Source organism: Micromesistius poutassou, assembly GCF_964030765.1.
Source record: "Micromesistius poutassou genome assembly, chromosome: 1".
NCBI classification, from domain to species: Eukaryota; Metazoa; Chordata; class Actinopteri; order Gadiformes; family Gadidae; genus Micromesistius; species Micromesistius poutassou.
In genome coordinates, this window is record NC_140271.1 from 6159912 (window position 1) to 6187046 (window position 27135).

General features: G+C 53.3%; 3 protein-coding genes across 3 annotated transcripts; 2 read left to right on the plus strand and 1 right to left on the minus strand.

Moving 5' to 3' along the window:
• Positions 1-3180: 3180 nt before the first annotated feature.
• luc7l3 (LUC7-like 3 pre-mRNA splicing factor) lies at positions 3181-12297 on the minus strand. The gene is made up of 11 exons (XM_084488685.1): positions 12006-12297; positions 11318-11384; positions 11156-11195; positions 10551-10695; positions 10079-10153; positions 8615-8719; positions 8334-8495; positions 7444-7811; positions 5511-5788; positions 5065-5297; positions 3181-3775 (listed from the first exon to the last, which is right to left on the minus strand). The coding sequence occupies exons 1-10, from the start codon at positions 12102-12104 to the stop codon at positions 5098-5100; spliced, it is 1539 nt and encodes a 512-aa protein (XP_084344811.1). The 5' UTR covers positions 12105-12297; the 3' UTR covers positions 3181-3775; positions 5065-5097.
• A 469-nt stretch (positions 12298-12766) lies between these two features.
• Positions 12767-17521, plus strand: ankrd40 (ankyrin repeat domain 40). Its single transcript, XM_084470027.1, has 5 exons — positions 12767-13214; positions 13610-13758; positions 13835-14470; positions 14852-15033; positions 15144-17521. The coding sequence occupies exons 1-5, from the start codon at positions 13072-13074 to the stop codon at positions 15285-15287; spliced, it is 1254 nt and encodes a 417-aa protein (XP_084326153.1). The 5' UTR covers positions 12767-13071; the 3' UTR covers positions 15288-17521.
• Positions 17522-23022: 5501 nt separating this feature from the next.
• Positions 23023-26436, plus strand: LOC311353890 (WAP, Kazal, immunoglobulin, Kunitz and NTR domain-containing protein 2-like; the record flags this gene model as incomplete). The annotated part of the gene is given in 8 exon segments (XM_084473690.1): positions 23023-23235; positions 24344-24660; positions 25215-25464; positions 25466-25522; positions 25524-26051; positions 26054-26272; positions 26274-26300; positions 26302-26436. Coding segments are annotated over 8 exon segments (1746 nt in total).
• Positions 26437-27135: the final 699 nt, after the last annotated feature.

Genomic DNA, 27135 nt, shown 5'->3' on the forward strand with positions numbered 1-27135 from the left:
GATGGAGAGGGGAGCTTTAAGCTGAATAATACTTTACAGTATCGACTCTTCTCCCCCTTTATCTGTCCTGGACGTTGTGGATTCAAAAGCCTTACGATTTGTAATGAGTTTGTTAGCTCGGCAGAGGACGGGATGAATTCATTTGAATTAATTTAAATGATTGTGTGCAGCCGCCACCGCCTTATCTCTGCTCTCTCTTTCCCCGCCTTGCCTTCTATTCCATTTCCCAAAACGCTGGCATGTCCAGAACCAAGTGTTTCTGTCGGACACGTTTCCTCTCTTCCCCTCAGCGGCGTCTTCGCCCCCGAAGGAACTCCAGCTCCAGAGAGAGGAAGCACACGTTGTTCTGCTGTCATGACCTCTGGACGACCTCAGCCCCAGGCGGCTCGATGGGCCTTCAGCTCAGTGCCCAGAAACAGAGCAGTGATGCTGGGGAACGACATCCTGCCCGCCGCCACGCTGCCTGGCTCTTTGAGGAACAGAGAGAGAGAGAGAGAGAGAGAGAGAGAGAGAGACTGGGTTGATACCCAAAGTCGGCGTGACGCCTGCTTCCTGTGGTCGATGCCATCTGCTGAGTGAAGGGGTGAGCAAGTGAACGAGTGATTGAGAGGGGGGGAGAGAGAGCTCCCATTGGCCCACGGGGTTCTCTACCTCCAATACACGATGATACTGGAGAGAACCGGTCTGAATGCCGGCCACCTCCAGGGGAACGCTGCCTCCGCCCCCCGAAGGTTGGTGAAACCAGGAGCCCCCAGGAGGTCACCTGACTGGATCTGGCCAATGGTCAGTCCTTCTCTTGAAAGCCACCTCACATAACAAGGACACTCCTAGCTCAGAGCTTCTGGTTACTTTACTTCTGCCTGATGATGTCTGTACCTCCGTGACCATAGTCCATCCATGGACCCACTCTGAGCCCCACGGCCCCCTGCAGGACCACAAGACCTGCCCGTCATCAGGAGCTCAGCTAGACCTTTAAACGGCATTTCAGGGCTGCTGTGGTCAACTGAGGGTCTTAGGGTGGACCCTATGGGTGGAGTCAGGGTCCACCAGTTCTACTGATGAGGAGACGTTCAATGAGAAGCTGCCGTAGTGCTACAGGGCAAGGCACTGCAGCAGGGGGTCCAGAGGGGTCCAACGGCACCCTCCTCACACCACAGTCCCAGGACGTCTGAGACCAGCACCCTTCCCTCTGCCCGTCTCACCCTCCCCTCTGCCCGTCTCACCCTCCCCTCTGCCCGTCTCAGCCTCCCCACTGACCGTCTCAGCCTCCCCTCTGACCGTCTCTCAGGAGGGTGAGACCAACACCCTGTTTGTGTGTGTGTCTGTGTGTGCGTTGAAGACAGAGAGGACAATTTATCTTGGTTATCTGTTCAACCTAAGCCGAGTCTCTCTGTATTGGTTTCTCTCGTTCACTCTTCCCCCCACGACTCACCGGCTTTCCATTTGGTTTTCCTTCACCTCAGCAGGCCACTGCCACTCAGGGGAAATATATGCTGTGTGGATAACACATTACTCTGGGATTTAAAGTGGAGCGGTTACTGTACAGTAACTGCTTCTGATGTGTTGGTATTCATGAAAAAAAGCTGTTCCGGAAAGATCTGCATTGTTCCGATCGTCAGGAGACATTCCAGAAGAAGGAAAATGCTGCCACCTGCTGTCCCAAATTCAAACTGCACAACTGAATGTTCATCTGCCCATGCGTGGGGAGGTGATGGCTAACAAACACCAAGCTTCACTCCTACATATCAACAAATATTCAAACATTAATAAAAAAAACCTGTATGGTTTATCTTCCTCCAAAGCCATTTTCAAACCGGCCAGCGGAGCTTCACTCGTGTAATCGACTGATTCCCTCATCCCCTCTCCAGCGGCCCCCCAGGGCCCCCTGCGGCACCCTGCTGGAGGGCCAAAACCAATCATGAGCCCAATGCAAGGGCCCTGGTCCCAGCTGGGGAGGCTCCCATTCGGCCACAATAACCAGTGGGAGGCCTGAATTGGGAGACCAATGCCACTGAAGGCCCAACATGTGTTGTCATAACCATAGCAACACACTTTAATCAGAGGATCCAACAACGCTGGCGCTGCAACCCTGACGCTGGCATTCCTACCCTAATAATAGAAACGCCGTTCCCTTCCAGGTATGACCCCTACGATACACGTTCATGGTTCTGGAAGGAACTGACAATCACCTCACTGCTGCCCACAAACACCAGCATGAGGAAATTGTAAGTGGTCAATTTTTACCCCGAACTTTGTGATTTCAGCAATGAAATTAGCTAGATTTCTTTACTAAAAATGTTCTAGCTATTCAATATCATAATTTATTTATATTGCTTGCCTCGCAGCACATTAATAACTGTCAAGAGTAAAGTTTGACACAATGACTCAGGACTGGACTTTGAACCAGCTGATAGCAGGAAGCCCTGAGCTGCCTCTGGTCTCATGAGGTTAACCCTGAGCTGCCTCTGGTCTCATGAGGTTAACTGTGAGCTGCCTCTCGTCTCATGAGGTTAACCCTGAGCTGCCTCTTGTCTCATGAGGTTAACAGTGAGCCGCCTCTCGTCTCATGAGGTTAACAGTGAGCTGCCTCTCGTCTCATGAGGTTAACTGTGAGCTAGTCTCATGAGGTTAACCCTGAGCTGCCTCTCGTCTCATGCGGTTAACAGTGAGCTGCCTCTCGTCTCATGAGGTTAATCGTGAGCTGCCTCTCGTCTCATGAGGTTAACCGTGAGCTGCCTCTCGTCTCATGAGGTTAACCGTGAGCTGCCTCTCGTCTCATGAGGTTAACCGTGAGCTGCCTCTTGTCTCATGAGGTTAACCGTGAGCTAGTCTCATGAGGTTAACCCTGAGCTGCCTCTCGGTCTCATGAGGTGAGGTTTCACTTCATGAATAAGGGAACGCTGCCCCAACTCATGGAGGTGGTGAAGCAGCAGACCGATTGACAAGGGTTTTTTAAACGTCTCTGATCAATCTTTTCCAAATTCTGAACTTGGGGCGAACCGCAAAAACGCCAGGTTGACTTTTGACTCAACAGGGGTAGCCTCGTGTGAGCCTCTTAGCTTCAGCTGCACAACAGCGAGGTTCTAGTCGGATGTGTTGAACATCTTGCTGGTCTTGATAACCAAAATGCATGTGTCACAATGTTTGAAACCAGCTAACACAAAGAACACAACACAAGAAAACCTTTGCTCTTTTTATTCATCAAGACAAACGAGCGTTAAAATCAACAAAACTTTCGGTCCTTGAAATATTTTGATCAAAATGCATTTTCTTTTATTGTTTACAAGGGGACCCAAGTCCCTCATGTGTACGGGAACACACAGGACCTAACATCAGTCTAGCATTGTACATACGCTTCAATCGGGTGGACGAGGAACAAACTAACTGGAGAGAAGTGGAGGTCAGACCCCCGGCCAACACACACTCCTAGCGTTGAAAACAACTGAGCTAAATGCCAACACATTTAGAGAAAGTCCGAAAAAGCAATAGTGGAATTTTCAAAATGCTGCATTTTGGTTTTTATGTCTAAGTGTGTAAACACTTTGCGTATGAACCGTTTAACCCCTCCCACCAAACAAAAAGATCTCCAGGAAAACAATGACGAAAAACACGGGAACCTTCTCTCCACACTTTACAATTAAAAACAATTGCGTTCCTAGCTCTCCGTTTTTAAATAAGCCACTAATCTGTGGTTCACCTTATTTTTAAGCAGCGTCAGATTCACTGAGGGCGGGGCTCTTCCAGATCTTCCTCCTCTACGACGTCCCGGCGTCTCCTGCCCAGTCAGAAAAGAATCCACAGACAGACATGTTAGCATGGACCCTCAACAAGGCCCTGACCACCGCCTCCTCATGTCAACACCTCCCTCCTATCGGTCACAACACGACAATAATGTGCACGATATGACCACACAGTCCTAGTGCGTTAGAGTTTAATCTGGGACCGCCGTTTCAATATCGCTACTGGGCTTCATCGGCTGATGAATTACATGCGATACTACATAGTTGCATTTAACAGCTTAAACAGAAAAGCTATGAGGAAATGGCTGGAGAGTTGGTGCACGTTGAGTAATTAAGATGTAAAGAGTAAACAGTGAATGACACATTTTCCAAAGAGCTTACTCAAACACCTTTAAAATGACACACATCAACCTTCAGGTTACATCTGAGTGAGTTTCTTTTGGGGTTTTATTTGACAGGCAACAGCATTCAGAAATGAATGTGGTAGAGAAAGGAGTACCTGGGGTGAGTACCTGCACAGTTTGAGAGTCAGAGTATCCATGATTTTTAATTTGCCTTTTTCTCATGTGGGTCTCGCTCACAACACCATCGCTGTGTGAGGTATGAAGTCAGCTGCAAGTCATTCCATAAACCCTACCCTTCAGTTAGTGAGTCATGTTAACACACGCCCCCCCCCCCCCCGCCACCCAGGGTCCGCTCAAAACACCATCACCCCCCCAAAGAAAACACACTGATATCATTATTATAATCCATGACTGGTTGATGGGATGAGCAGTAATCGTCATTATCTGTAATATGAGTTTTATATCAGATTTAGCTTTACATAAACATGATGCTCTTACAGCCAGTGTGCTTCAAACACACGCCATGGATACTTAATGAACTCTAACCATAGGAGATAAAGCAGGACATCAAACGGGTGAATACAGGAGAACAAACACAACATGGCGGGACAGAGCAGTGGATTAACGGCTCTAGCGGGGTACCTCAGGGCGTGTCTGATCAGGACTACACTGGCCTTTCCCTCCTGGCTTTGTGTGACCTTTCTACTTCCCATTCATCAGGCCTAGTCCTTCATCTTCAGCTCACACTTATGATGCACAGGGTAGAGATATGTATGATATATAGCATACAGTACATGAGACACAAACCATAGAGGCATTAGGCATTAACAATCCACACTTTGGGGGAGAGAGGTGAGGGGGGATGGGAGAGAGAAGCGTATGAGATGGGTTCGAGGGGGGGTGAGTGTTGAGAGGGGAAATGGGGCTGGACAGGAGGAGGGGGGTTGAGTGCCAGGGAGGGCGGGGAGAGAGGCACTTACCTGAGTCTGATCTGAGGTCCTATCAGATCAGTTTTAATTGGACTGAGTGTCACCTTCAGAATGGAGGAGCTCTTGCTGGCCATTTAACTTGGGGGAGGAGGCGGGGGGCGCGGGCTCGCTCTCCATGGGCTCTGCGTCGGACGAGGCCTGGGGGGCCGCCGTGCCGTTGCCGTCAGACGGCTTGTCTTTCACCGAGCCGCTGCTGCTCCTCTTCTCCTCCGTGTCCTTCCGGTCTGCACACAAGAACAGAGTGAGAGGAGGCCCGTCGCCAGCCAGCACCGCTCAACAGACCCGGGCCAGGGCACAGGGGCCCCAGGTCAGGGGCCCCGGGCCAGGGCCAGGGCCTCCCTTTGAGGAGGGCTTCCTTCACTGCTACAGTAGCAACGGACCCACAGAATGTGTGCAGAAGTACAAAGGACTCATGAATACTCTACGGTGAAGCGCACCTTTGTCTCTGGGCGAGCGCCCCTTGTCCTTCTCCCGTCCCTTGTCCCGGTCCTTATCGCGCTCCTTGTCCCTCTCCTTGTCCCTGTCTTTCTCCCTCTCCCTCTCTCTCTCCTTCTCCCTCTCTCTCTCCTTCTCCCTCTCCCTGTCCCGGCTGCGGCTGCGGTGGCGGTGGGACTTGCGCTCGGGGCTGCGGGATCTCTTCCTCTCACGACTGCGGGAGCGCCGCTTCTTGTCGGGGCGTTCCCGGCTGCTGCGGCGGCGTTCCTTATCCCGGCTCCTGGGGAGGAAACACGGAGCACTGCCATTAGACTGTGCAGAATAATATTATAATACATACCATGGCCAATCAGATCGCGTTATACGCACGTCATACACAGATCGTGTTTTACCCCATGCGTCGGACACGCCCACTCTCTTCCGTCAACGGATGTGTACAGTGGGCAAGAGGCGTTACTCAAAAGCGCTGTAGTGGCACAAGTGACGTTACGCATCGCTGATTATGGGCTTTCAAGCGGACTTGCGTACCAGTTATGTGCACTAGGGCTGGGCAATATGGCTGAAAACTATCACAATATAAGTTTCATATCGGTCAATATCGATAATTATTGATAAAAAAATATAAACGTAAAGTTTCATTTTAAACTTAACCTTCCCCTGATTGTAGGCAGACAGGGAAAAGGAATCAACACAGTCAACACAATCATGGAAAACTCAAATAAATATAAACATAAGTCTGAATGAAAATGAACATCACAATGAAAACTTAACAATTATCAAATATAAAGTGCTCAAAAACATGTGCTACAAAAAAGTGTTCTAAAAACATTTGCAGTGTTAAATGTAAACATAAGAGAAGATCATGAGATCACTATTGCATTACTTGGTAGGTGGATTAAAGCTTATCTTCAACCTGGAGTCCCTAGAACATGGAACATATGGATGTCATTGTTGTTGGGACATGGAGATATGTCCAGTACTGTCATGAACCATCATCCATGTTGTTAAGATCGCTAGTTAGCATGTTTGGTAACTGCTCGATTAGCGCCTATTAGCGATTTTGTTGTTATGCTTGCTATCCATGTTATAACGAAAATGCCTACATTAAACAGAATAATGATAATGCCATCAAAGGAGGAAATGGGACATGGAGATATGTCCAGTACTGTCATGAACCTTTCGTTTCTCACATCGCGCTGTTTCTGTTATGAAACACACACGTGAGATGGCGCAGCCAAACTTGATACTGTTACATGATTGGCCATGGCGTGTCGCTCCATACGTTGCTCTCCACAGGTATCAGAGGACGCGTGGCTTTGTTCACGCAACCAACCTTGCTTCGCAACCTCTGGTTCAAAGCGGAGCTAGACTCTTTGCTCCGTTAACTTCCAACAAGGAAAAAAATTATCGAAACCTTCTAACCCCCCCCCCACTTTAAAAAAAACGCTTCGGATCTACACGATTCATGTAAATTACATATTTTCAGTTGAAAACTGCGAATTTCGCCGAAAGGTGACTAGTTTGCAGGTATGATAATAATATTATAAAAATAATGCTCCAGACGTCATTGAGAAGAGCGGTTCAAAGAGGATGAATGAGAACAAACATACTGGGTCTCTACATCCTACGTTTCTACACTGACCGTATGTCAACTAGGAGTATAAACTACCTTCTCTCCTGGTCCCTGAATGTGACCATATAGGAACTATGAGTATAAACTACGTTCTCTCCTGGTCCCTGAATGTGTCTTAAATTGTATTTGTGCCAACAATGCTTCCTCCATTATGACCAAGTCACACCCAGAGCCATCGAGAGGTTCCTTCTGATATGATGCAGCTGTGTGTAGCTGTGTGTCTGTGCGTGCCTGTGCATGTGTCTTTGTGTGCGTGTGTCTGTGTGTGTGTGTCAGAGCTAGATTCGGGGGCGGAGCAGCACCTGCTCCGTCTGCGCTCGCGGTCCCTGCTGCGGGACCGCCTCCTCTCCCGGGAGCGGCTGCGCTTGCGGTCCGAGGCGCGGCTGGAGTGGCGGCTGTTGGAGGCGCTCCGCCTCACCCGTCTCTCCCGGTCCCGCTCCCTCTCCCGCTCCCGGTCGCGGTCTCTCTCACGCTCCTTCTCTTTCTCCTTCTCACGTTCCCGCTCCTTCTCCCGCTCTTTCTCGCGCTCCTTCTCCTTTTCCTTCTCCTTCTCCTCCTCCTCCTTCCTCCTCTTCTCCCGCTCCTCCCTCTCCCTCTCCCAGGCCTCGCGGTCCTTCTTGACGGGTGAGGCGTCTCCGGCGGGCTCCTCCGAGCGGCGCCGGAGCTTCTCCTGCAGACGGAGTAAGGTCAGAATCATCCTTCCTCGTGACACAGTGAATAAAGACACGGCGTGGCGCTGCAGCACAAGGCTCAGAGGAGCTGCAGCCGTCCACATCAGCCACTGCCCAGACGGTGGTTCATGTGGACGGCCGCGTCCCAAACTGGGTTGAGCTTCTCCGACATGAGGAGAATGCATGCAAACCACACGGGTTTGCATGAAAACACAGGACTACTAAAACACATCAATAAACGATATGCAGAAACATGACCCTTCACTGGTTACTCAATGTCACCACTGCATTGCACCAACGACTGACACTGATTAGTTGGATTTGTCTGGAGGAAATACTAAATATTTCAGTAAATATAATGAACAACGAGATGTTTACTATTTAGTAATTTAACAGATGCTACTTGGTGATGTTTCCTAGTACGAGTCAGGCCTCCTGCTGAAGCTACTGAGGACGTTGGGCTACAGACCTCTGGAGGTCCCAGCCACTCTGCTGTGGGGTCTGTGCAGGGTCAAGGTTACCTTGAGCTCTTCCACGGTGGACTTGATCTTAGCGTAGCCCATGTGCTGCTTTCCCATCAGGTGGTCGTCCACCCTGGACTGGGCATCGCCCACGATGAGGAAGGCACCGCACACCTCGCACACCTCCATCTGTTTCTCCTGAGCAGCAAAGCTCTCGATGGTCTGCTCAAACACAAACCACCCCTCGTTAAAACGCTGCACTCTCCATCTGGGTTAGTGGTCATAACCATTAAAATGCAGAAGGTGAATGCTGAGCATGCGGTCCATGAGGGGCGACCCACCGAGGGGTTGGCGCTGATCATCTCCCGCTCCTCCTTCAGCTGCTCCACCAGCTTCATCATGCCCTGTGCCTCCTCCACCCGGCCCTCCGAGCCCAGCTCCTCGATCTGTACACACAGATACAGTGAGGGACAGACTACAGGTGATACAGCAGTGACCGGAGGGCTCAAAGCCTTTACATCACTGGATGGTAGGGATATGAATAACTCTAATTTTTCATGGTCGAATAATCAGTGGGTGGTATGAACGAATAATTGATTATTCGACGTGTGCCGACATTCACAAAGGCAGCCATGGATCATCGGCAAGAAGAATCACTTAATATCTTAAACGCAAAAAAACTAACTTTAACAGTGATCAGTGTTTGTGTTGTATGCATATATTTATGCTTGTGTATTGTGTATAGTTTTTCTGTACATGATTAATAATAATAAAAAAAACGAATAGTGCTACAGAACCAACGTTAGTTCCGTCCGTTAATTCTTGTTTATTTGAATGGGAAAAAATGTTAACGCTAATGCTAACCCTAATGGTCCAAATGTTAAAAATCGGCTTTGACCCTCGAGAACGAATAATCGAATAATCGAATATTCTGACCCATCCTTACTGGATGGAAATACGAATACATGTATGAGTTCTACCTGGCAACGCTGGTAGAGTGAGGCTGCTGAGATCTGCAGTGTTACATAATAGTCTGACACATTGACAATATCTTTATTCTGTGACAGAACATCATCCAACTCTGTATAAAACCCTTTGACTTTTTAAAAATGTCAACGGTTTCAGTTTCAGCCAGAACTGAACACGGGCTGGAAAAACAAAACTACCGTAACAGCAACAGACGTCACGGTAACAAGACAGCAACAGAAGCCCAATGGAAGTGAGATCAACGCAACAGCCGCTGGTGATGCCGTCTGAAGCGGAGGCCAGTAGTGATGCTCTACCTCCAGGCAGGCCCTCCCACCCAGCGCCCTGAACCCCTCAGACCAGACACAGTCAGGCCCTCCCACCCAGCGCCCTGAACCCCTCAGACCAGACACAGTCAGGCCCTCCCACCCAGCGCCCTGAGCCCCTCAGAACAGACACAGTCAGGCCCTCCCACCCAGCGCCCTGAACCCCTCAGACCAGACAGTCAGGCCCTCCCACCCAGCGCCCTGAGCCCCTCAGACCAGACACAGGCAGGCCCTCCCACCCAGCGCCCTGAGCCCCTCAGAACAGACAGTCAGGCCCTCCCACCCAGAGAGCCCCTCAGACCAGACACAGTCAGGCCCTCCCACCCAGAGAGCCCCTCAGACCAGACACAGTCAGGCCCTCCCACCCAGAGAGCCCCTCAGACCAGACACAGTCAGGCCCTCCCACCCAGAGAGCCACTCAGACCAGACACAGTCAGGCCCTCCCACCCAGAGAGCCACTCAGACCAGACACAGTCAGGCAGAGGAAGATGAGTTCACAGCAGATCAACAGACCTGAAGAACCAGGTCCTCGATCTTCTCCGTCAGGACCGTGGACTTCTCGTCGTTCTTCCCAGCCGGACCGGGACCCTGGACAGAGAACACAGCGGGGTTAGGACCAGGACGGCAGCCTCTGCCCAGGAGGGCCACACGGCAACAGGGAGAACAGTGTGGAGGACATGGGTTTTGGTAGGAGGGGGGTTATCGCTAGGGCTACAACCTGATTATATCTATCTGTGTGTGTGGGTCCTACGAGACATTCACTCAGTCTCCCTTAAGTCGTCTTAAATAGGGAGCGACTTTAACTCAACCAAACAAAAGCTGAGTGAACGACGTTCTATAAGTTTGTATGTTTTCTCATTGGCTGAACACCACCATGACCCGTTCACCTGATGAAGTTCTCGTATATGTATTCATATATATATATATATATATATATATATATATTTATGATGTATGTGTTTTAGAAGTGTCTCCTGTCACCCACCCCGGCGTTCTGCTGGGCCTGGGAGAGCGCCAGGCGTGCGTGGCCCCTCCGGATGCGCCGCTCCACCTCGGCCAGCAGGGACTGCAGGTAGCGCAGGAAGTCCCTCTCGTAGCCCTCCTTCATGAAGCGGGAGCTCTTCTCGTACCTGGAGCGGCGGAGGGTACCGTGTTAAACATGGCCCGTACGTGACGGTGGGAGGAGGACAGCGCGTCCGCTGGAGTGCCAGGTTATTAAAGTGTAATTTCGGCGAAAATTGAACCCAGGGTCTTTTCGGCATGAAGGAACATAAAATAAGCCCTCCAGGGTAGACACTTTTTTCATTGATAATCGAGTGCAGAGCTTGCCAAGTTGTCTGGAGCAATGGAACAGCCCAAATGGCCTCCATGTTGTTGGCTAGGGGCACAGCTAACGTGTCCAACTCATTGTTTTATGGGTCTTCATGCTGAAAAGACCCTGGGTTTAATTTTCGCCAGGATTACACTTTAAACTCCAGGGTCCAAAACTTCTACCACATGAAAAGTATCCTACAAGAGGCTTTTGATACAAACGTCTGAAATATATAAAGCACACTAAACAGTGAATATCATGAACATATCAGAGCTTACGTTTTCCGTAAGTTTTCATCGTGGATTTTCTCACAGGGGCCTGAAAGAGAAGACAACAATGAGGAGCAGCCCATCACCATTCACCCCTCATGAGTTCACCACACTCCACCCCTCATGTGTTCACCACGCTCCAGCCCTCATGTGTTAGTGTTCAGGTCTTACCCAGGTCCGACCGGGTGTTGGTGAAGAGCTCCGCTGGACAGAAGCCACACAGGTAGTACCGACACACCTGGAGAGACAGCATGAACACGTTACTATGGTGTTTACATGAATGCATTCAGATACCATCACATGAACACGTTACTATGGTGTTTACATGAATGCATTCAGATACCATCACATGAACACGTTACTATGGTGTTTACATGAATGCATTCAGATACCATCACATGAACACGTTACTATGGTGTTTACATGAATGCATTCAGATACCAATCACATGAACACTTTACTACCGGTGTTTACATGAACCAATCCGTGTGCTAACGTTCTGCGGGACCGGTGTTTCTGCTCAACAGGAACCCGGCTCACATGGAGGTCCTCTCAGCTGAACTATTAACGACAAATCACCACTTCATATCTAATCACCACTTCATATCTAACGAACGGGCGAAGGGTCCCCTCGCGCCGCCGTTGCTAGGAGCGCTAGCGTTAGCTGTCACTCGCTAGCCTTTGTGCTAGCTCGCTAGGCTACACCCGCTAGCCCCGACCAGCGCTCCGGGCCGCCGCTGCAGACCGGCCCGGGGTCAGCTCGGTCCCGGGCCGGTCTGGGGGGGCTGTAGTTCGGGGGTGACGGGGTTATGTGACGCTATATCGGACCGGGGGGGGGGGGGGGGGGTCGGGCTCTTACGGTCTCGTGGTCCCAGCGGACGTTGCAGCGCTTCTCGTCGGGCGCCAGGTTCCGGTCGCGGCCCATCAGCTCGTCGAGCAGCTGCGCGGCGGACAGCATCTTCCCTCTCACGGCGTCCTGCTTCCCGCTGAAACCGGCCTCCTTCCCGCTCAGAGCGTCCTCTGGTGTGTGCGTGTGTGTGTATGCGTGTGTGTGTGTGGAGCTCCTCGCGACGCGTCTGTCTCAAACCGTTGGGATCAAAATGGCAGCCCTCCTCCTCGCGCTACACAACAGCGATCCGCCGAGCGGAGTCAACCGGAAATGGACGTTTTAGGCGGTGTAGCAAACGGAAGTGTATGCGCCCCCTGAAACATGTACTATTGCGTTATATTATATATACAACTAGTTATTTTCCAGAGAGTTCCCGAAATATACCGGTAATATCCCACCAGGATATCAATTAAATCGCATGGCCTTGTTTGTTTAATGTTTAATAAGGTTTGGACTCCACGTCAGTTTGACTCATAAAGACTACAGAAATGGACGACGGCCCATCTCGACTCTGTTTAGGTCCCTAAGGCCAAATACACGTGTTGTGCGGTTAAGGATAAGAGATTATAAGAATGTTGAGAATGTACCGTAAACAGTCCTGATTCCTGACTTCATGTCCAGATAATAATATGTATGTTAAATGTCTTCCGCGGCGACGCCCCCTAGCGGCCACCCTCAGGACTCCAGGCGGAACCTGAACGATGGTTCCTATGTGTCACATCGAGAAATGTCCCCCGATAGGAAGTGGCTTCTAGCGGGCCAGGGCCGAAGGATTAACATCGTTTAGGGATCCAATGTTACTCTGTGTCGTGACTGCTGCCACATGTCCCCCTTAGGACCGCTCCGTTATCAGAACAAAACCATAAGTTAGAGCGGAAGGAGCGACGCTGCGTCCCGGAGGAGCGGGACGAGAGGAGCTCCCCGAGGCTAAGCGTCCCCCGCCGGGTCGACACCTCGCCGCACCGTGTTGTGGGTGCGCTATGTCCGGTGACTGGTTCTGAGCCGCTTAGCTTCAGTCAGCCCCCCACACCCCACCATGTCCACCCTGTCCACCACGTCGCTGGACCAGGAGCTGCAGGAGCGGCTGCGGGAGGCGGCCGCCATCGGGGACCTGGACGAGGTGCGCTCCCTGGTCGAGGGCTCGGTCAACGTCAACTCCCAGAACGAGATCAACGGCTGGTGGGTGGACCGGAGGACGCGCAGTAGACCTGTTCAACTGGACCGTTTGTGGGCCACTTTTCCTTAGAGTTGTAGAACGCAGTAGTGTAACTTTCTGAGGACTATCTCAGAACTATCTGAAGACTTATCTGCGCAAGAAAGGAATTATAGGGTTTGAAATGCTTTCAGTGATCCACTTTCCAAGGACTTAATATATGTTTGGGTTTACGAAAAGGAAAGGCCCCCATCAGAATGCAAAAGTTATCACGATTTGGAAACAAAAAACGCTAAAGTCCACTTTGACATTGTGACGCTGATTCGAGTTGCTTTACCCGACAGTTAAATTACATTTCTTGAGTCTTTTATTAATAATTCCTGATTGATTGAAGTTATCCATCTTCTGAATCCTCCAACAGGACATGCCTCCACTGGGCCTGCAAGCGCAACCACAAGCACATCGTGTCCTACCTGCTGGACTCTGGAGCGGACACGGACATCCTGACGGCCAAGGACGAGCTGGCCTCTCAGCTCACCTCCAGACCGGAGATCAAGAGGCTGCTGGGAGGTAGAGTCTGTTTCCACAGGGTTCCGTCTGAACTCTGTACTGTTCCGTCCTTAACCTCCTTCTCTGTGGACCCCAGTGGAGGTGGAGGACCTGCCGGAGGTGAAGGAGGCGGAGCTGCCCATCGTCCCCAACTACCTGTCCAACCCGCCCTTCATGTTCAGTAAGCTGGACAGCAAGGTGGAGGACCTGGTGGCCCAGCTCCAGAGGCAGAGCGGCCCCGGGGCCCCGGAGGACGGCTCCCCCACCCACCAGCCCCCGCCGCCGGCACTGAGCCCCGTGGGCGACGCCCCCAACCCCCGCTTCGTCCCCGCCTCCTCCCTGACCGGCCCTGCCCCCCCGGCCCCCCTCGGCCAGCCGGGGCCCCCTGCAGGGGCCTTCGTCCCGCTGGCGGAGCAGAACGGCGTCCACCACCACCCCCGCCCATACGCTGCGGTCAACGGGGCGCTGCCCATGGACCTGTCGGTGGAGCCCCCCCCGGGCGCCGACGGCCCCCCCCACGCCGCGCAGAACGGGGCGGCCTGCACGCCGCCGCGGGCCTCCCCCGGCCCCGCCGCCGCCGGCAGCCAGGTGCAGGCCCCGGGGCCCGGAGCGCACCCCGCCATGACGCGGCAGCCCTCCGTTCCCCAGCAGCTCAGCTGTGGCCCGGGGGGCGGGGCTATGCCCGCCTTCCAGCCCTTCTTCTTCACCAGCACCTTCCCGGTCAACGTCCAAGGTACGGCCCTGCACCGGGCCCTCACTGGGGCCCTGCACTGGGGCCTTAATGGGGCCTCACTGGGGCCCTGCACCGGGGCCTCACTGGGGCCCTGCACCGGGCTCTCACCGGGGCCCTCACTGGGGCCCTCACTGGGGCTCTCACCGGGGCCCTCACTCGGGGCCTCACTGGGGCCTCACTGGGGCCTCACCGGGGCCTTAATGGGGCCTCACCGGGGTCTTAAGCAGATCATAATAACACCAAGGTGCTGATACAAGGTGTGTGTGTAGACTGTATGAAGGAGAGGGTCACAGCAGAGCCTTCTACCCATCGGGCTACAGAGGGCTGTAGTAGGACACCTTAGTCCTACTGACCCCCTCTCCCTCCCCCCCCCCCCCCCAGAGCTGGTGCTGAAGGTCCGCGTCCAGAACCCCAACACGAGGGACAACGACTTCATCGAGGTGGAGCTGGACCGCCAGGAGCTCACGTTCCGCTCGCTGCTCCGCGTCTGCTGCCGCGAGCTGGACGTCAGCGCCGAGCACGTGGAGAAGATACGCAAGCTGCCCAACACCCTGCTGAGAAAGGTACCACACACACACACACACACACACACACACACACACACACACACACACACACACACACACACACACACACCTCGGCCCTCCACCTAACTGTCTGTCCCCTCCCCCAGGATAAGGACGTTGCGCGGCTGCAGGACTTCCAGGAGCTGGAGGTGGTTCTGGAGAAGGCGGAGGGTCTGTCCCTGTTCTCCGGGGCCGGGGCCCTCACCGACCGGCCCTGCTACAACATGAAGGCCTCCCGCCTCACCTACTAGAGCCTCCTGGTCCCTGACCTCAGCCCTGGTCCCTGACCTCAGCCCTGGTCCCGGACCTCAGCCCTGGTCCCTGGGCTCCTGTCCTGGTCCCTGGGCTCCTGTCCTGGTCCCTGGGCTCCTGTCCTGGTCCCTTACTCCTGTCCTGGTCCCTGACTCCTGTCCTGGTCCCTAACGCTGGTGTTTTTTATTTTACTTCTGCTAACCCAAATGGTGGTCCTCTATTCTTTCCTCTTCTGTTCCTTCCTACCTGCCCTGCGCTTTGTGTTTTAATGTATTTATTTAACGCATGGTTAAATAAATTGGTTCTTTATGAACTCTGCTCTCCGGGCTGGTGGATCAGAGAGGGCCGGGGTCCAGTGGTCTGTCTTAGACCTGGACCTGGGGCTCAGAGAAAGGCCTTAATCAGAAACAATCCTGACTAACTACTACAAACTGGACTACAAACATGGACCCAGTGGAGTGGAGGGCGACCGGCGGACCGCTTCAGACCGGGTTCACCCCCCCAGACCGGGTTCACCCCCCCAGGGTACGGATACGGCCCCCTGCACAGAGCAGCCGCTACGACCGCACAGTCCTGAAGCGTCTCAATCAGACACACACACTCCCACCCCGTTACCAACACACACACACACCCACCCCATTACCAACACACACACTCCCACCCCGTTACCAACACACACACACACCCCGTTACCAACACACACACCCACCCCGTTACCAACACACACACCCACCCCGTTACCAACACACACACACACCCACCCCGTTACCAACACACACACACCCACCCCGTTACCAACACACACACACCCACCCCATTACCAACACACACACACCCACCCTGTTACAATCACACCCCCCCTAAACAGGCTTTGTAGAGGTTGTGCTGCTCATCACTTGTGTCCTAGCGCCTCGGTGCAGACGCTGATCTTCCCCCTGGTCTGCAGCAGTCACTACTGAGACATGCTCAATGTTTATCCTGTACCTGTTTTTAAAATGACAGAATTACATCATAAATGCCGCAAAACGGATGATAATTTGCACTCTACGTGTGTCTCCCTCTGTGGCCCCAGACTCTTGCGCCTGTATCCAGTAATCTGCCGACCAGTCGGACCTGACGTGCACTTTGTGAGCTCCGCCACACGGGGGCGTGGCTCAAGCTGCTCATTAGCACCGTTCTAGCGCTGGGCCGCGCGCCTTCCTGCTAACACGCCCGTGCCGGGGCTCTGGGGGACGTTAAGCGGAACCAAATGATCGTTGAGCCAGCAGCAAAATGTTCACGTGAAACTATTGGATATTGAAACAAAGTAAAGGACATGGAACCGGGCGGAGGAGGAGATGTAGCATGGCGGCGCTGGATGGAGCGACGAGCCGCTCCTGGTCAACAGGAGGTCCTGAGTCCTGTCGTCTGTAGGCTGTGTGAGGCTCAACTAGTGCAATTACTTTAGCGCGAATGCAAGACCCGTCTGAATATATACGGTATCTATGTATACTCCTTGCGTTTCGTCCAACTTTAACCGAGCACTCTGTTTAGTCTGAGGGGAGATCTCCTCAGTCGCCTTATGTCTGGCCGTCCGTCTCCGTGTGAACAGCGAGGTGTTCAGCGTCTCCAGAGGCAGAGCTGCTGTCCTCACCACACGCTGACCAGAGCCTCGTGAGCGTTAGACGCTGGTTTATTCTCAGTGCTTTTCTTTAGTTCTACAATCAGATCTAACCCGACGGTATCAGTTTACCGCTCAGACGTATACGCTCTTACTGTTTGTTTAATGATAGATTTTCTATTCATTTAACCTTTTTTATTATTTTTTTAACTAGCTAGGCCTTTTGCGTTTGGTGTCAAAGTTGACTAGCGTCCGTGCTTAAGGGTTAATTGAGATCAGAAGGTTCCAGAAGGTTGAAGATGTGTAACGCTAAGGGTAACTCCAGGTCCTCCACATGGGGGCTGCCGAGAAGAGGGACGTCGATGGAGGCTTTAATTTGATGACTACTCCGGTTATTGATGGGATCTTATGGGATACTGTGAAGGAGAGAGAGAGTGACGTTGTGTTTGTTGGGTTGCGTTCTGGACAGACAACACGAGGGACACAGTTTGACTTAACCTATGCATTCAGAGTTTGATATTTTTATAATGGTTCGGTGTATTTTGCAGATAACCCTACACACTGTTGAACCTGTGATTTACGTTGGGGGGTCTTTGATAAAGCATGGGAAAGGTGTCCAATAAAAAAAGATGATGTGGATCCACTCTCACTTTCTGCCTCAACAGACTCCTCTAGAAGGCTGCCTGTAGGGGGAGGAGCTCCAGGGGGGAGGAGCTACAGGGGGAGGAGATTGCAGGAGAGAAGAGGGAGGGGGGGGGCTCGCAGGAGAGGGAGGAGTACCAGGGGGTGAGGAGGAGTACCAGGGGGGAGGAGCTCCAGGGTGAGGAGGAGCTCCAGGGGGTGAGGAGGGGGAGGAGCTCCAGGGGGTGAGGAGGGGGAGGAGCTCCAGGAGGCCCCTGTGTGCAGAGGATTGACCTTCAGGCCAGTGAGCACCCTGACCTCTGTCTGACCTCTGTCACCCTGACCTCTGACCCCCTGACCTTTGACCCTCTGACCTCTGTCTGCTGGACTGTCCTCTTCTGTATGAACACATTCCATCCACCATGAGGAGAACTCCTAAAGGTGTGTTCACACCGCACTTCGCCCCGCGACACGTTTCAATGTTAAGTGAACGTGGAGACGCGAATCGGGCGAATTTTTTTTTCGCCTATTCGCGCGACAAGATTTGATTGACAGCGCGAAATTTTTCCACGTGAACGGCGAGCGCGTTCACATGGATTCGCGCCGCGAATAATTCGCCCCGCGAATAAAGTTAAAATATTTCAACTTCTTCGCGGCATTCGCGTTGAAACAGCCAATCAGCGTTCACTCCCTGTGGGTAACGTGGGTGAAGTAACGTAAAACAGCCAATCAGCGTTCACTCCCTGGGTGACGTCACGTAACAGCCAATCAGTTCACTCCCTGGGTGAAGTAACGTAAAACAGCCAATCACCGTTCAACCGTTCAGTGAACCGCAGCTTGGAGGAGAAAGTGATTGTTGCCGTTTGCGACTCCCGCTCTATATCTACATATAATATATAAATATCTATCATATAATATATACGATATATATAATATCACGGCACAAAGCGGTGTGCGCCTCCGGATTATATTATTAACCCATAAACGACGGGCTCTCCCTCTTCCACAACAGGTACAGACACACATCTTGGCCATGGTTGATGAGAATGAATTGGCATGAATGACCGTTATGGATTATGATTTGTCGCGCGGCAACATTCGCCTATTCGCGCGAATAGGCGAAATGGGACAAAGTGCGGTGTGAACACACAGTAAAGGTGTGTTCACACCGCACTTCGCCCCGCGACACGTTTCAATGTTAAGTGAACGTGGAGACGCGAATAGGGCGAATTTTTTTTTCGCCGATACGCGCGACAAGATTTGATTGACAGCGCGAAATTTTTCCTCGTGAACGGCGAGCGCGTTCACGTGGATTCGCGCCGCGAATAATTCGCCCCGCGGATAAAGTTAAAATATTTAGGAAAGGGAGGAGTACCAGGGGGTGAGGAGGAGTACCAGGGGGGAGGAGCTCCAGGGTGAGGAGGGGGAGGAGCTCCAGGAGGCCCCTGTGTGCAGAGGATTGACCTTCAGGCCAGTGAGCACCCTGACCTCTGTCTGACCTCTGACCCCCTGACCTCTGTCACCCTGACCTCTGACCTCTGTCACCCTGACCTCTGACCCCCTGACCTTTGACCCTCTGACCTCTGTCTGCTGGACTGTCCTCTTCTGTATGAACACATTCCATCCACCATGAGGAGAACTCCTTACACTAAGGATCTACACTATATATATATATACAGTATGTTTAAGCAATAGATCACGACAGGCTGTGGTATATGGTCATTATACCACAGTTAAGGGGCTTTCTCCGTCCCGACGCGCAGCGGATGGACAGCGACCCCCTTAACTGTGGTATAATGAACGTATACCACTGACTGAAGTGGTCTATTGCTTTTATAAAACGGTTACGTAAGTACGGCGAAATGAAAGTCATAGACACCCTCAATTTTGAAAAAGCTAGAAAGTCGGAAAAGCATTTTTTTTAACAAATACAAAAAAGTAGTCCCTCCTGGCTGCCGGCAAAGTGTACGGCGGTTGCTATGCAACACACTGCAGCGTCCTTCAGAGAGAAGGCTAGGCTAAAGACGGTGGCTTGGTTCGCCGGCAATTTAGCCTACTATCGAGTTCACTCACCGTGTGCCTATTGCTTTACAACATTTCCACCCTCTCCATCAATCAACGTGTTTTTTAGGCTTCAGTGAACTATGCTATTGCTTTTATATATAAATAAACAACAGTTCAACTTAGGCGTGGAGTGATACTGAACTATGTAAACTGAACGGGCATCATAGCTGTGTGTATACGCTCAATATACAACAGTTGGGAACCAATCAGATCGCTTGATTTAAGCCACCCGTTTTATAAAAATATATATATACAGTATGTATATATATACTGTATAATGGATAGTTGAATGAATCCTAAATGTGACCTCTCTAGAGTCACCTGGCCCAGATGAAGATGCTCTCTGTTGACATAAAGGCCTCACGCAGGTCAGACAATACACACATTGTGTTTCCATGGGAACACTAAGTGAACATACTGAATGTTATGTTAGGGTTAGTGGGATTAGGGTTGAATATTAGGGTTAGGGTTAGTTCATTACTAGAGAGAGGTTCCACGTGGAGGCGGGGCTTCAGACCTGCAGCCTGGAGACCTCGTGGAGGCGGGGCTTCGTGACCTGGGAGACCTCGTGGAGGCGGGGCTTCATGACCTGGGAGACCTCGTGGAGGCGGGGCTTCGTGGACATGGGGCTTCGTGAGGCGGGGCCTGTTCTGTTTTTATTCACTGAAGGAACATAAACAAACGTAAACAAAACAAACACGTGCGCACGCATAACCTCCTCCTCCTCCTCCTCCTCGCCGTGCTCCAGTGGGGTAGTAATCCGTCAGCAGATGTTCCTTCTTGAACAGAACAAAACAAATGTTGCCTAATGGCAGAAGGATGGTGCTGCTCTGAAGGGGGCCGTGGGTCCCACTGAGTTCATGTTCTCCATTCACGAGGTTCTATCTGTCACACTGTTCTGTTTCAAATGCTGCCTTCATACAGAGAAGACACTTTACAGACACTGAAGAATCTGCGTTCCACCAGGCCTCCAGGTCTGAGGCCACTGGGCCTCCAGCAGTGAGGCCACCGGGCCTCCAGCAGTGAGGCCACTCGGCCTCCAGGTCTGAGGCCACCGGGCCTCCAGCAGTGAGGCCACCGGGCCTCCAGTCCTGAGGCCACTCTGCCTCCAGCAGTGAGGCCACCCGGCCTCCAGGTCTGAGGCCACTCTGCCTCCAGCAGTGAGGCCACCCGGCCTCCAGCAGTGAGGCCACTCGGCCTCCAGGTCTGAGGCCACCGGGCCTCCAGCAGTGAGGCCACCGGGCCTCCAGTCCTGAGGCCACCGGGCCTCCAGGTCTGAGGCCACTCTGCCTCCAGCAGTGAGGCCACCCGGCCTCCAGCAGTGAGGCTACCGGGCCTCCAGGTCTGAGGCCATTCGGCCTCCAGCAGTGAGGCCACCGGGCCTCCAGGTCTGAGGCCACTGGGCCTCCAGCAGTGAGGCCACCGGGCCTCCAGGTCTGAGGCCACCGGGCCTCCAGGTCTGAGGCCATTCGGCCTCCAGCAGTGAGGCCATTCGGCCTCCAGCAGTGAGGCCACCGGGCCTCCAGGTCTGAGGCCACCGGGCCTCCAGGTCTGAGGCCATTCGGCCTCCAGCAGTGAGGAGAGGTTTCATGGTGAGCCGTCAGCGTTGAGCCGTTGTCTGACGGGCGGCAGGGGTCTGAGGGTTCAAAGCCCACCGTGAAGGACTGACAGACCAGCGCTCCTTCAGCCTATTCTCTGAGGATGGGGGCCCCGCGGGCCCCGGCCGTGGGGTGGGGTGCACCACACACACATGACCAAACCCCTCGTGATATCGATTAGGACCTAGGATTAGGGGAGGCCCCGCCCCTTTCACAGGACTCCATTAATCTCTGACGCATTCCAAGGACTGAGGGAGACCAAGGAGGGAAGGAAGTGGGGGAGGAGGAGGGAATGGAGGAGGTGAGGGAGGAGGAGGGAGTGGAGGAGGTGAGGGAGGAGGAGGGAGTGGAGGAGGTGAGGGAGGAGGAGGGGGAGGAGGTGGTGGAGGAGCTGGGGGTCCAGCATGTGGCTTCTATTCAGTGGGTGACATGGCCCTTGGCCTCCTCCTATGCTGGAATGTGGTTTGTTGTGGGAGTGGTGGTGGGGGGGTGGTGGGGGGGGCAGTGTGGCAGTGGGGATGAGGGCTGCAGCACAGCGTGTCCATGTTTACACATCTGCCTTCGCTCTCCACAGCTCCAGAGAGCCGCGGACGGGTGCAGCTCGTGGAGCGGCAGCCTCCCGTCCTGCTTAGCACTGAGGAGCGGCTCAGAGAGGGTCTGCCACTGGCTTCACTACGACCCGCTGGACCTCAGACTGAGAGCTGTTTACCACTGCTTAGTCAGTGTTTGCTATGAGCACTTCAGTGATGCATGTGTGTGTGTGTGTGTGTGTGTGTGTGTGTGTGTGTGTGTGTGTGTGTGTGTGTGTGTGTGTGTGTGTGTGTGTGTGTGTGTGTGTGTGTGTGTGTACGTGTGCGTGCGCGTGCGCTTGCGCGTGCGTGTGTGCGTGCGTGCGTGCGTGCGTGCGTGCGTGTGCGTGTGCGTATGTGTGTGTGTGTGTGTGTGTGTGTGTGTGTCTCCTATAGGCTGGCCAGACTGAGATGAGGGGTTGACATGGAGAGCACTGGGCCTCTTTACACCCAGCAGGGAGTCAGCCTGGGAAACACTGTGGAATAACACTCCCTCTCTCTCTCTCTCTCTCTCTCTCTCTCTCTCTCTCTCTCTCTCTCTCTCTCTCTCTCTCTCAATACCCGTTAACTTCATATGGACTAACATATTAGATATTAGTCCGTTCAGCTAACGTCACTCATCCTCACTGATATTGGCAGAATTCATTGCGCACAAAAGAAACAATTTGCCGATCTTCTGGATGTTGGCAGTTTGTTCAAAAAGTAAAGCGAATTGGACTGACAACACAGCTGTCACAAAAAAATAATTGATTCCAAAAACCATGGCATACCCTAAAGTATGATATGAATAATGAATGCCGGCTCTTAGGCTGTTGATAAAATGTTGGAGCTGCCAGCGAAGGGTTAAGGCGCTGCGCCTTTACGCACAGGTGCCTTTACGCACAGGCGTTCCCAGCTCCGCGCTGCTGGCTCTCCATTGGATCTGTTTTTCTCTCTGATTAAGTGCATCATAAGAACTGTAACTCAACTCGGATTCGCCGTCAAGCAGACGGGCCAGTGTAATTCATGAAGTGAGATCTTAACGAATCAGGTTAGCATACCGCAGCCCGTCATCTCCAGAGGTCTTAGACGGGCCAGAGGTCTGGAGGGAGGGCTCCTCTGTGGAGACCAGCGTCGCATGTCGTCCGAGGAGGGAAGTGAAGACCGTTCAGAAGTGAACACCTGACATTTTGAAGCGCCGTCCTTCTTTTCAAGCCGCTGAAAGCCTGAGGCTCCGCTCGGTTCTGCGTTTCTTTTCCGTTCTTTGGGGAACTCGGCGGGGATATTCCGCTCCTCTTCGGACATGTGGTGGATGCTTTTTCCACGATGGATTTGGTTTCTCCTCGGGCAATGCTCTGTTTGGCTTATGTTCATGGGGAGCCGCTGTGTGGAGGGGATGCCCATGTCTCTGGCCAAGGTGGTGTACTCCCACGCGGGCATGTGCCCCAACGAGCTGAACCCCAACCTGTGGGTGGACGCGATGAGCACCTGCATGCGGGAGTGCGAGTCTGACCAGGTAGGACTAAAACTATAATACAGACCAGGTAGGTCTAGGACTTAGTATTAAGACCAGGTAGATCTAGGACTTAGTATTAAGACCAGGTATTTTATTTTTATTCAAGGTTGTATTTGAATAGGGACAGATACAAAAACATAGATGTGTGAGACAGTCATCTGATGTATGCATCAGAGTGTTTTTAGCACTCTGATTCACGACACTTGTCCCTAGTAGGGCTTTCTGTTAAAAATAATAAGACAGATTAACATTATTAAAAATAGGAAAATTAAAATGGAAGTGAGATAAAAAATGGAAGAGAAAATAACTTTGTAGTCTTGCTATTGTCTTGCAGAGCATTTGGGGAGCAGCGTTATTTAGGCATTTGTAGACCACTTTTTCAGGTAGGTCTAGGACATAGTATTAAAGTCTGGTGGGTTTAGGACTAAGTATTATAGGTAGGTTTATGTTTATCCACTTATTATATAAAATTATTTTCTGGTTTAATACTAACAAACTGAGAGCCAGTACATGAGTTATCATATGATTACACCCTCCATGCAGTTCCCTGCTCGTAGCTACAGCTCTCATTATGGATATGGTGTTTGTCCTGCTAAATGCATTAAGAAATATACTTAGATTTACATTTAGGGCGTTTAGCAGACGCTTTTATCCAAAGCGACTTACAATAGGTCCATTTGTCTGAAGAAAGAGAAACAACAACAGGAAGGATGTTCATAGAATCAAGTGTCAAGCACTAACCATCACTAGGTTAACCCGTTCCCCGTACACACTAACCATCACTAGGTTAACCCGTTCCCCGTATACACTAACCATCACTAGGTTAACCCATTCCCCGTACACACTAACCATCACTAGGTTAACCCATTCCCCCATACACTAACCATCACTAGGTTAACCCATTCCCCCATACACTAACCATCACTAGGTTAACCCATTCCCTGTGTACAACAGAGATAGCTAGGATAAGATGCTATAACTAAGTAAAACAATAAGTGTGTACGTTAAGTGCCAGGACGTATACAGTAAGTAAGTAGAGACTTACTTTTGACCACATAAAGGTTGATATATGATATATGATAACGCGTGTGCCTCTACGGCCGCCCAGGACTGCGAGACCTTTGAGAAGTGCTGCGCCAACGTGTGCGGCAACAAGAGCTGTGTGGCGGCGCGCTACCTGGACATCAAGGGCCACAGGGGCCCCGTGGGCATGCCCACAGGGGCCACCTGCGACAAGCTGATGTGCTCGCAGCAGGGCTCCGAGTGCGACATCTGGGACGGCCAGCCCGTCTGCAAGTGCCGCGACCGCTGCGAGCGCGAGCCTCTCTTCACCTGCGCCTCCGACGGCATGACCTACTACAACAAGTGCTACATGGACGCCGAGGCCTGCTCCCACGGCACCGCCATCAGCGTGGTCACCTGCAGGTCAGCTCCCTGTTAGCTCCATCTCCGTGGTCACCTGCAGGTCAGCTCCCTGTTAGCTCCATCTCCGTGGTCACCTGCAGGTCAGCTCCCTGTTAGAGCCATCAGCGTGGTCACCTGCAGGTCAGCTCCCTGTTAGCACCATCTCCGTGGTCACCTGCAGGTAGCGGTTAGCTCCATGTTAGCGCCATCTCCGTGGTCACCTGCAGGTAGCGGTTAGCTCCATGTTAGCGCCATCTCTGTGGTCACCTGCAGGTAGCGGTTAGCTCCATGTTAGCGCCATCTCTGTGGTCACCTGCAGGTAGCCGTTAGCTCCATGTTAGCGCCATCTCCATGGTCACCTGCAGGTAGCGGTTAGCTCCATGTTAGCTAGAATGCGGCCGTACTGTGTTCATAAAGCAGAGACCTTTATCCAAGACCTAGCAAAGCATATTCAATTCAAATACTCAAATGCGCCTGGTGTCTCTGAGCAGCGTCTGGTGTCTCTGAACAGCGTCTGGTGTCTCTGAGCAGCGTCTGGTGTCTCTGACCAGCGTCTGGTGTCTCTTGGTCCTCAGGTTCCACCTGACCTGGCCCAACACCAGCCCCGTCCCCATGGAGACCACGCTGCGGCCCACCACCGCCCTCCAGACCACGCTGCCCGCCGACATGCAGCCCCCCACTATGCTGAGCGGCCCCTCCCAGCTGGCCGTGCTGGCGGGGGACACGGCCAGCTTCCTGTGCGAGGTGGCGGGTAAGCCGCGGCCCGAGCTGACGTGGGAGAAGCAGCTGGAGGGCTCGGAGAACGCCGTGATGCGGCCCAACCACTGTGCGCGGCAACGTGGTGGTCACCAACATCGGCCAGCTGGTCATCTACAACGCCCAGCCGCCCCGACGCCGGCGTGTACACCTGCACCGCCCGCAACGCCGCCGGCTCCGTCTCCGCCCACTTCCCCCTGGCGGTGGTGCGGAGGGAGGAGGGCGGGGGCCCGGGCGCCGAGGGCAACGGCTCCTGGGCCGCGGGGCCCTTCCCCTTCCCCGCCGAGGAGTGCCTGAAGGGCCCGGACACGGACGACTGCGGAGAGGAGAGCATCAGCTGGTACTACGAGTCCATGAGGAACAACTGCTTCACCTTCACCTACAGCCAGTGCAACAAGAACCGCAACCACTTCTCCAGCCACCAGGCCTGCATGCGCTCGTGCGGCGTGGAGCTGGCGGCGCCGTGCGGCCTGCCCAGCCTCCAGGGGCCCTGCAAGGCCTACGAGCCGCGCTGGGCCTACGGCGCCGCCCTCAAGCAGTGCCAGTCCTTCGTGTACGGCGGCTGCGGTGGCAACGAGAACAACTTTGAGTCCAAGGGCGCCTGCGAGGAGATGTGCCCCTACCCCAAGAACCGCCACTGCAAGGCCTGCCGGCCGCGCGCGGCAAGATGGTCACCAGCTTCTGCAGGAGCGACTTCGTGGTGCTGGGCCGTGTGATGGAGCTGACGGAGGAGCAGGAGTCCGGCCACGCCCTGGTGACCGTGGAGGAGATCCTGAAGGACGACAAGATGGGCCTCAAGTTCTTCGGAAAGGAGCCTCTGGAGGTGACACTGCTCAGCATGGACTGGAAGTGCCCGTGTCCCAACGTGACGGCGGCGCTCCGGCCAGCTCATCCTCATGGGGGAAGGTGACGGGCGGCATGGCCGTGCTGCAGCCCGACAGCTTCGTGGCCGCGTCCAGCGCCCGCCGCGTCAGGAAGCTCCGCGAGGTGGTGCAGAAGAAGACCTGCGACTTCCTCAAGGAGTTTACCACCATCCAGTAGGGGGGGGGGGGTCACTACTATCCAGTAGGGCCAAGGGGGGGGGGGGGGGGGGGGGGGGGGGGCTCACTACCATCCAGTAGGACCAGGGGGGGGTCACAACCATCCAGTAGGACCTGGGGGGGGGGGGGGGGGGGGGTCACCACCATCCGGGGGGGGGGGAGGGGGGGGTCACCACCATCCAGTAGGACCGGGGGGGCGGAGGGGTGGTCAGTGGGGTCCCCGGTCTGGGGGGGGGGGGGGGGGGGGGGGGGTCACCGGTCTGGGTCAGTGGGGTTACTGGTCTGGGGTCAGTGGGGTCACTGGTCTGGGGTCAGTGGGGTCACCGGTCTGGGGGGGGATGGGTCACCGGTCTGGGTCAGTGGGGTCACCGGTCTGGGGGTCAGTGGGGTCACCGGTCTGGGGTCAGAGGGGTCACCCCAGGGGGTCGTGCCCCTCCCGTCTCCTGGTTCAGTGTTTTAGGTCCTCGTCCGATGCGATGCTGTGGTTGTCACGGAGATCAGCCTCCTGAGTGATGAAACCTTCAAACCTCCCACATAGAACTTAATATTTAATCTTCATTGCCTTTAAAATGAACTAAAATCTAAGTATATTCTGTAGAGTTGTATCAGATGATGAGGTCAATATGATTCATAGAGCAGTATATTTTAGATTGTATTATATTTAACTTTATTGTCATTGTGCAGAGATGACAAATGCAGT

Bases quoted from the DNA above. Each gene is read 5' to 3' on its own strand.
- ankrd40 (XM_084470027.1), top strand. From the start codon at position 13,072: ATGTCCACCCTGTCCACCACGTCGCTGGACCAGGAGCTGCAGGAGCGG. The intron at 13,215-13,609 runs GTGGGTGGACCG...ATCCTCCAACAG, and splicing joins CAGAACGAGATCAACGGCTG to GACATGCCTCCACTGGGCCT. The intron at 15,034-15,143 runs GTACCACACACA...CCCCTCCCCCAG, and splicing joins CCAACACCCTGCTGAGAAAG to GATAAGGACGTTGCGCGGCT.
- luc7l3 (XM_084488685.1), bottom strand. From the start codon at position 12,104: ATGCTGTCCGCCGCGCAGCTGCTCGACGAGCTGATGGGCCGCGACCGG. The intron at 11,196-11,317 runs GTAAGACCTGAA...CTTCTCTTTCAG, and splicing joins CAACACCCGGTCGGACCTGG to GCCCCTGTGAGAAAATCCAC. The intron at 10,696-11,155 runs GTAAGCTCTGAT...CCGCCGCTCCAG, and splicing joins GATGAAAACTTACGGAAAAC to GTACGAGAAGAGCTCCCGCT.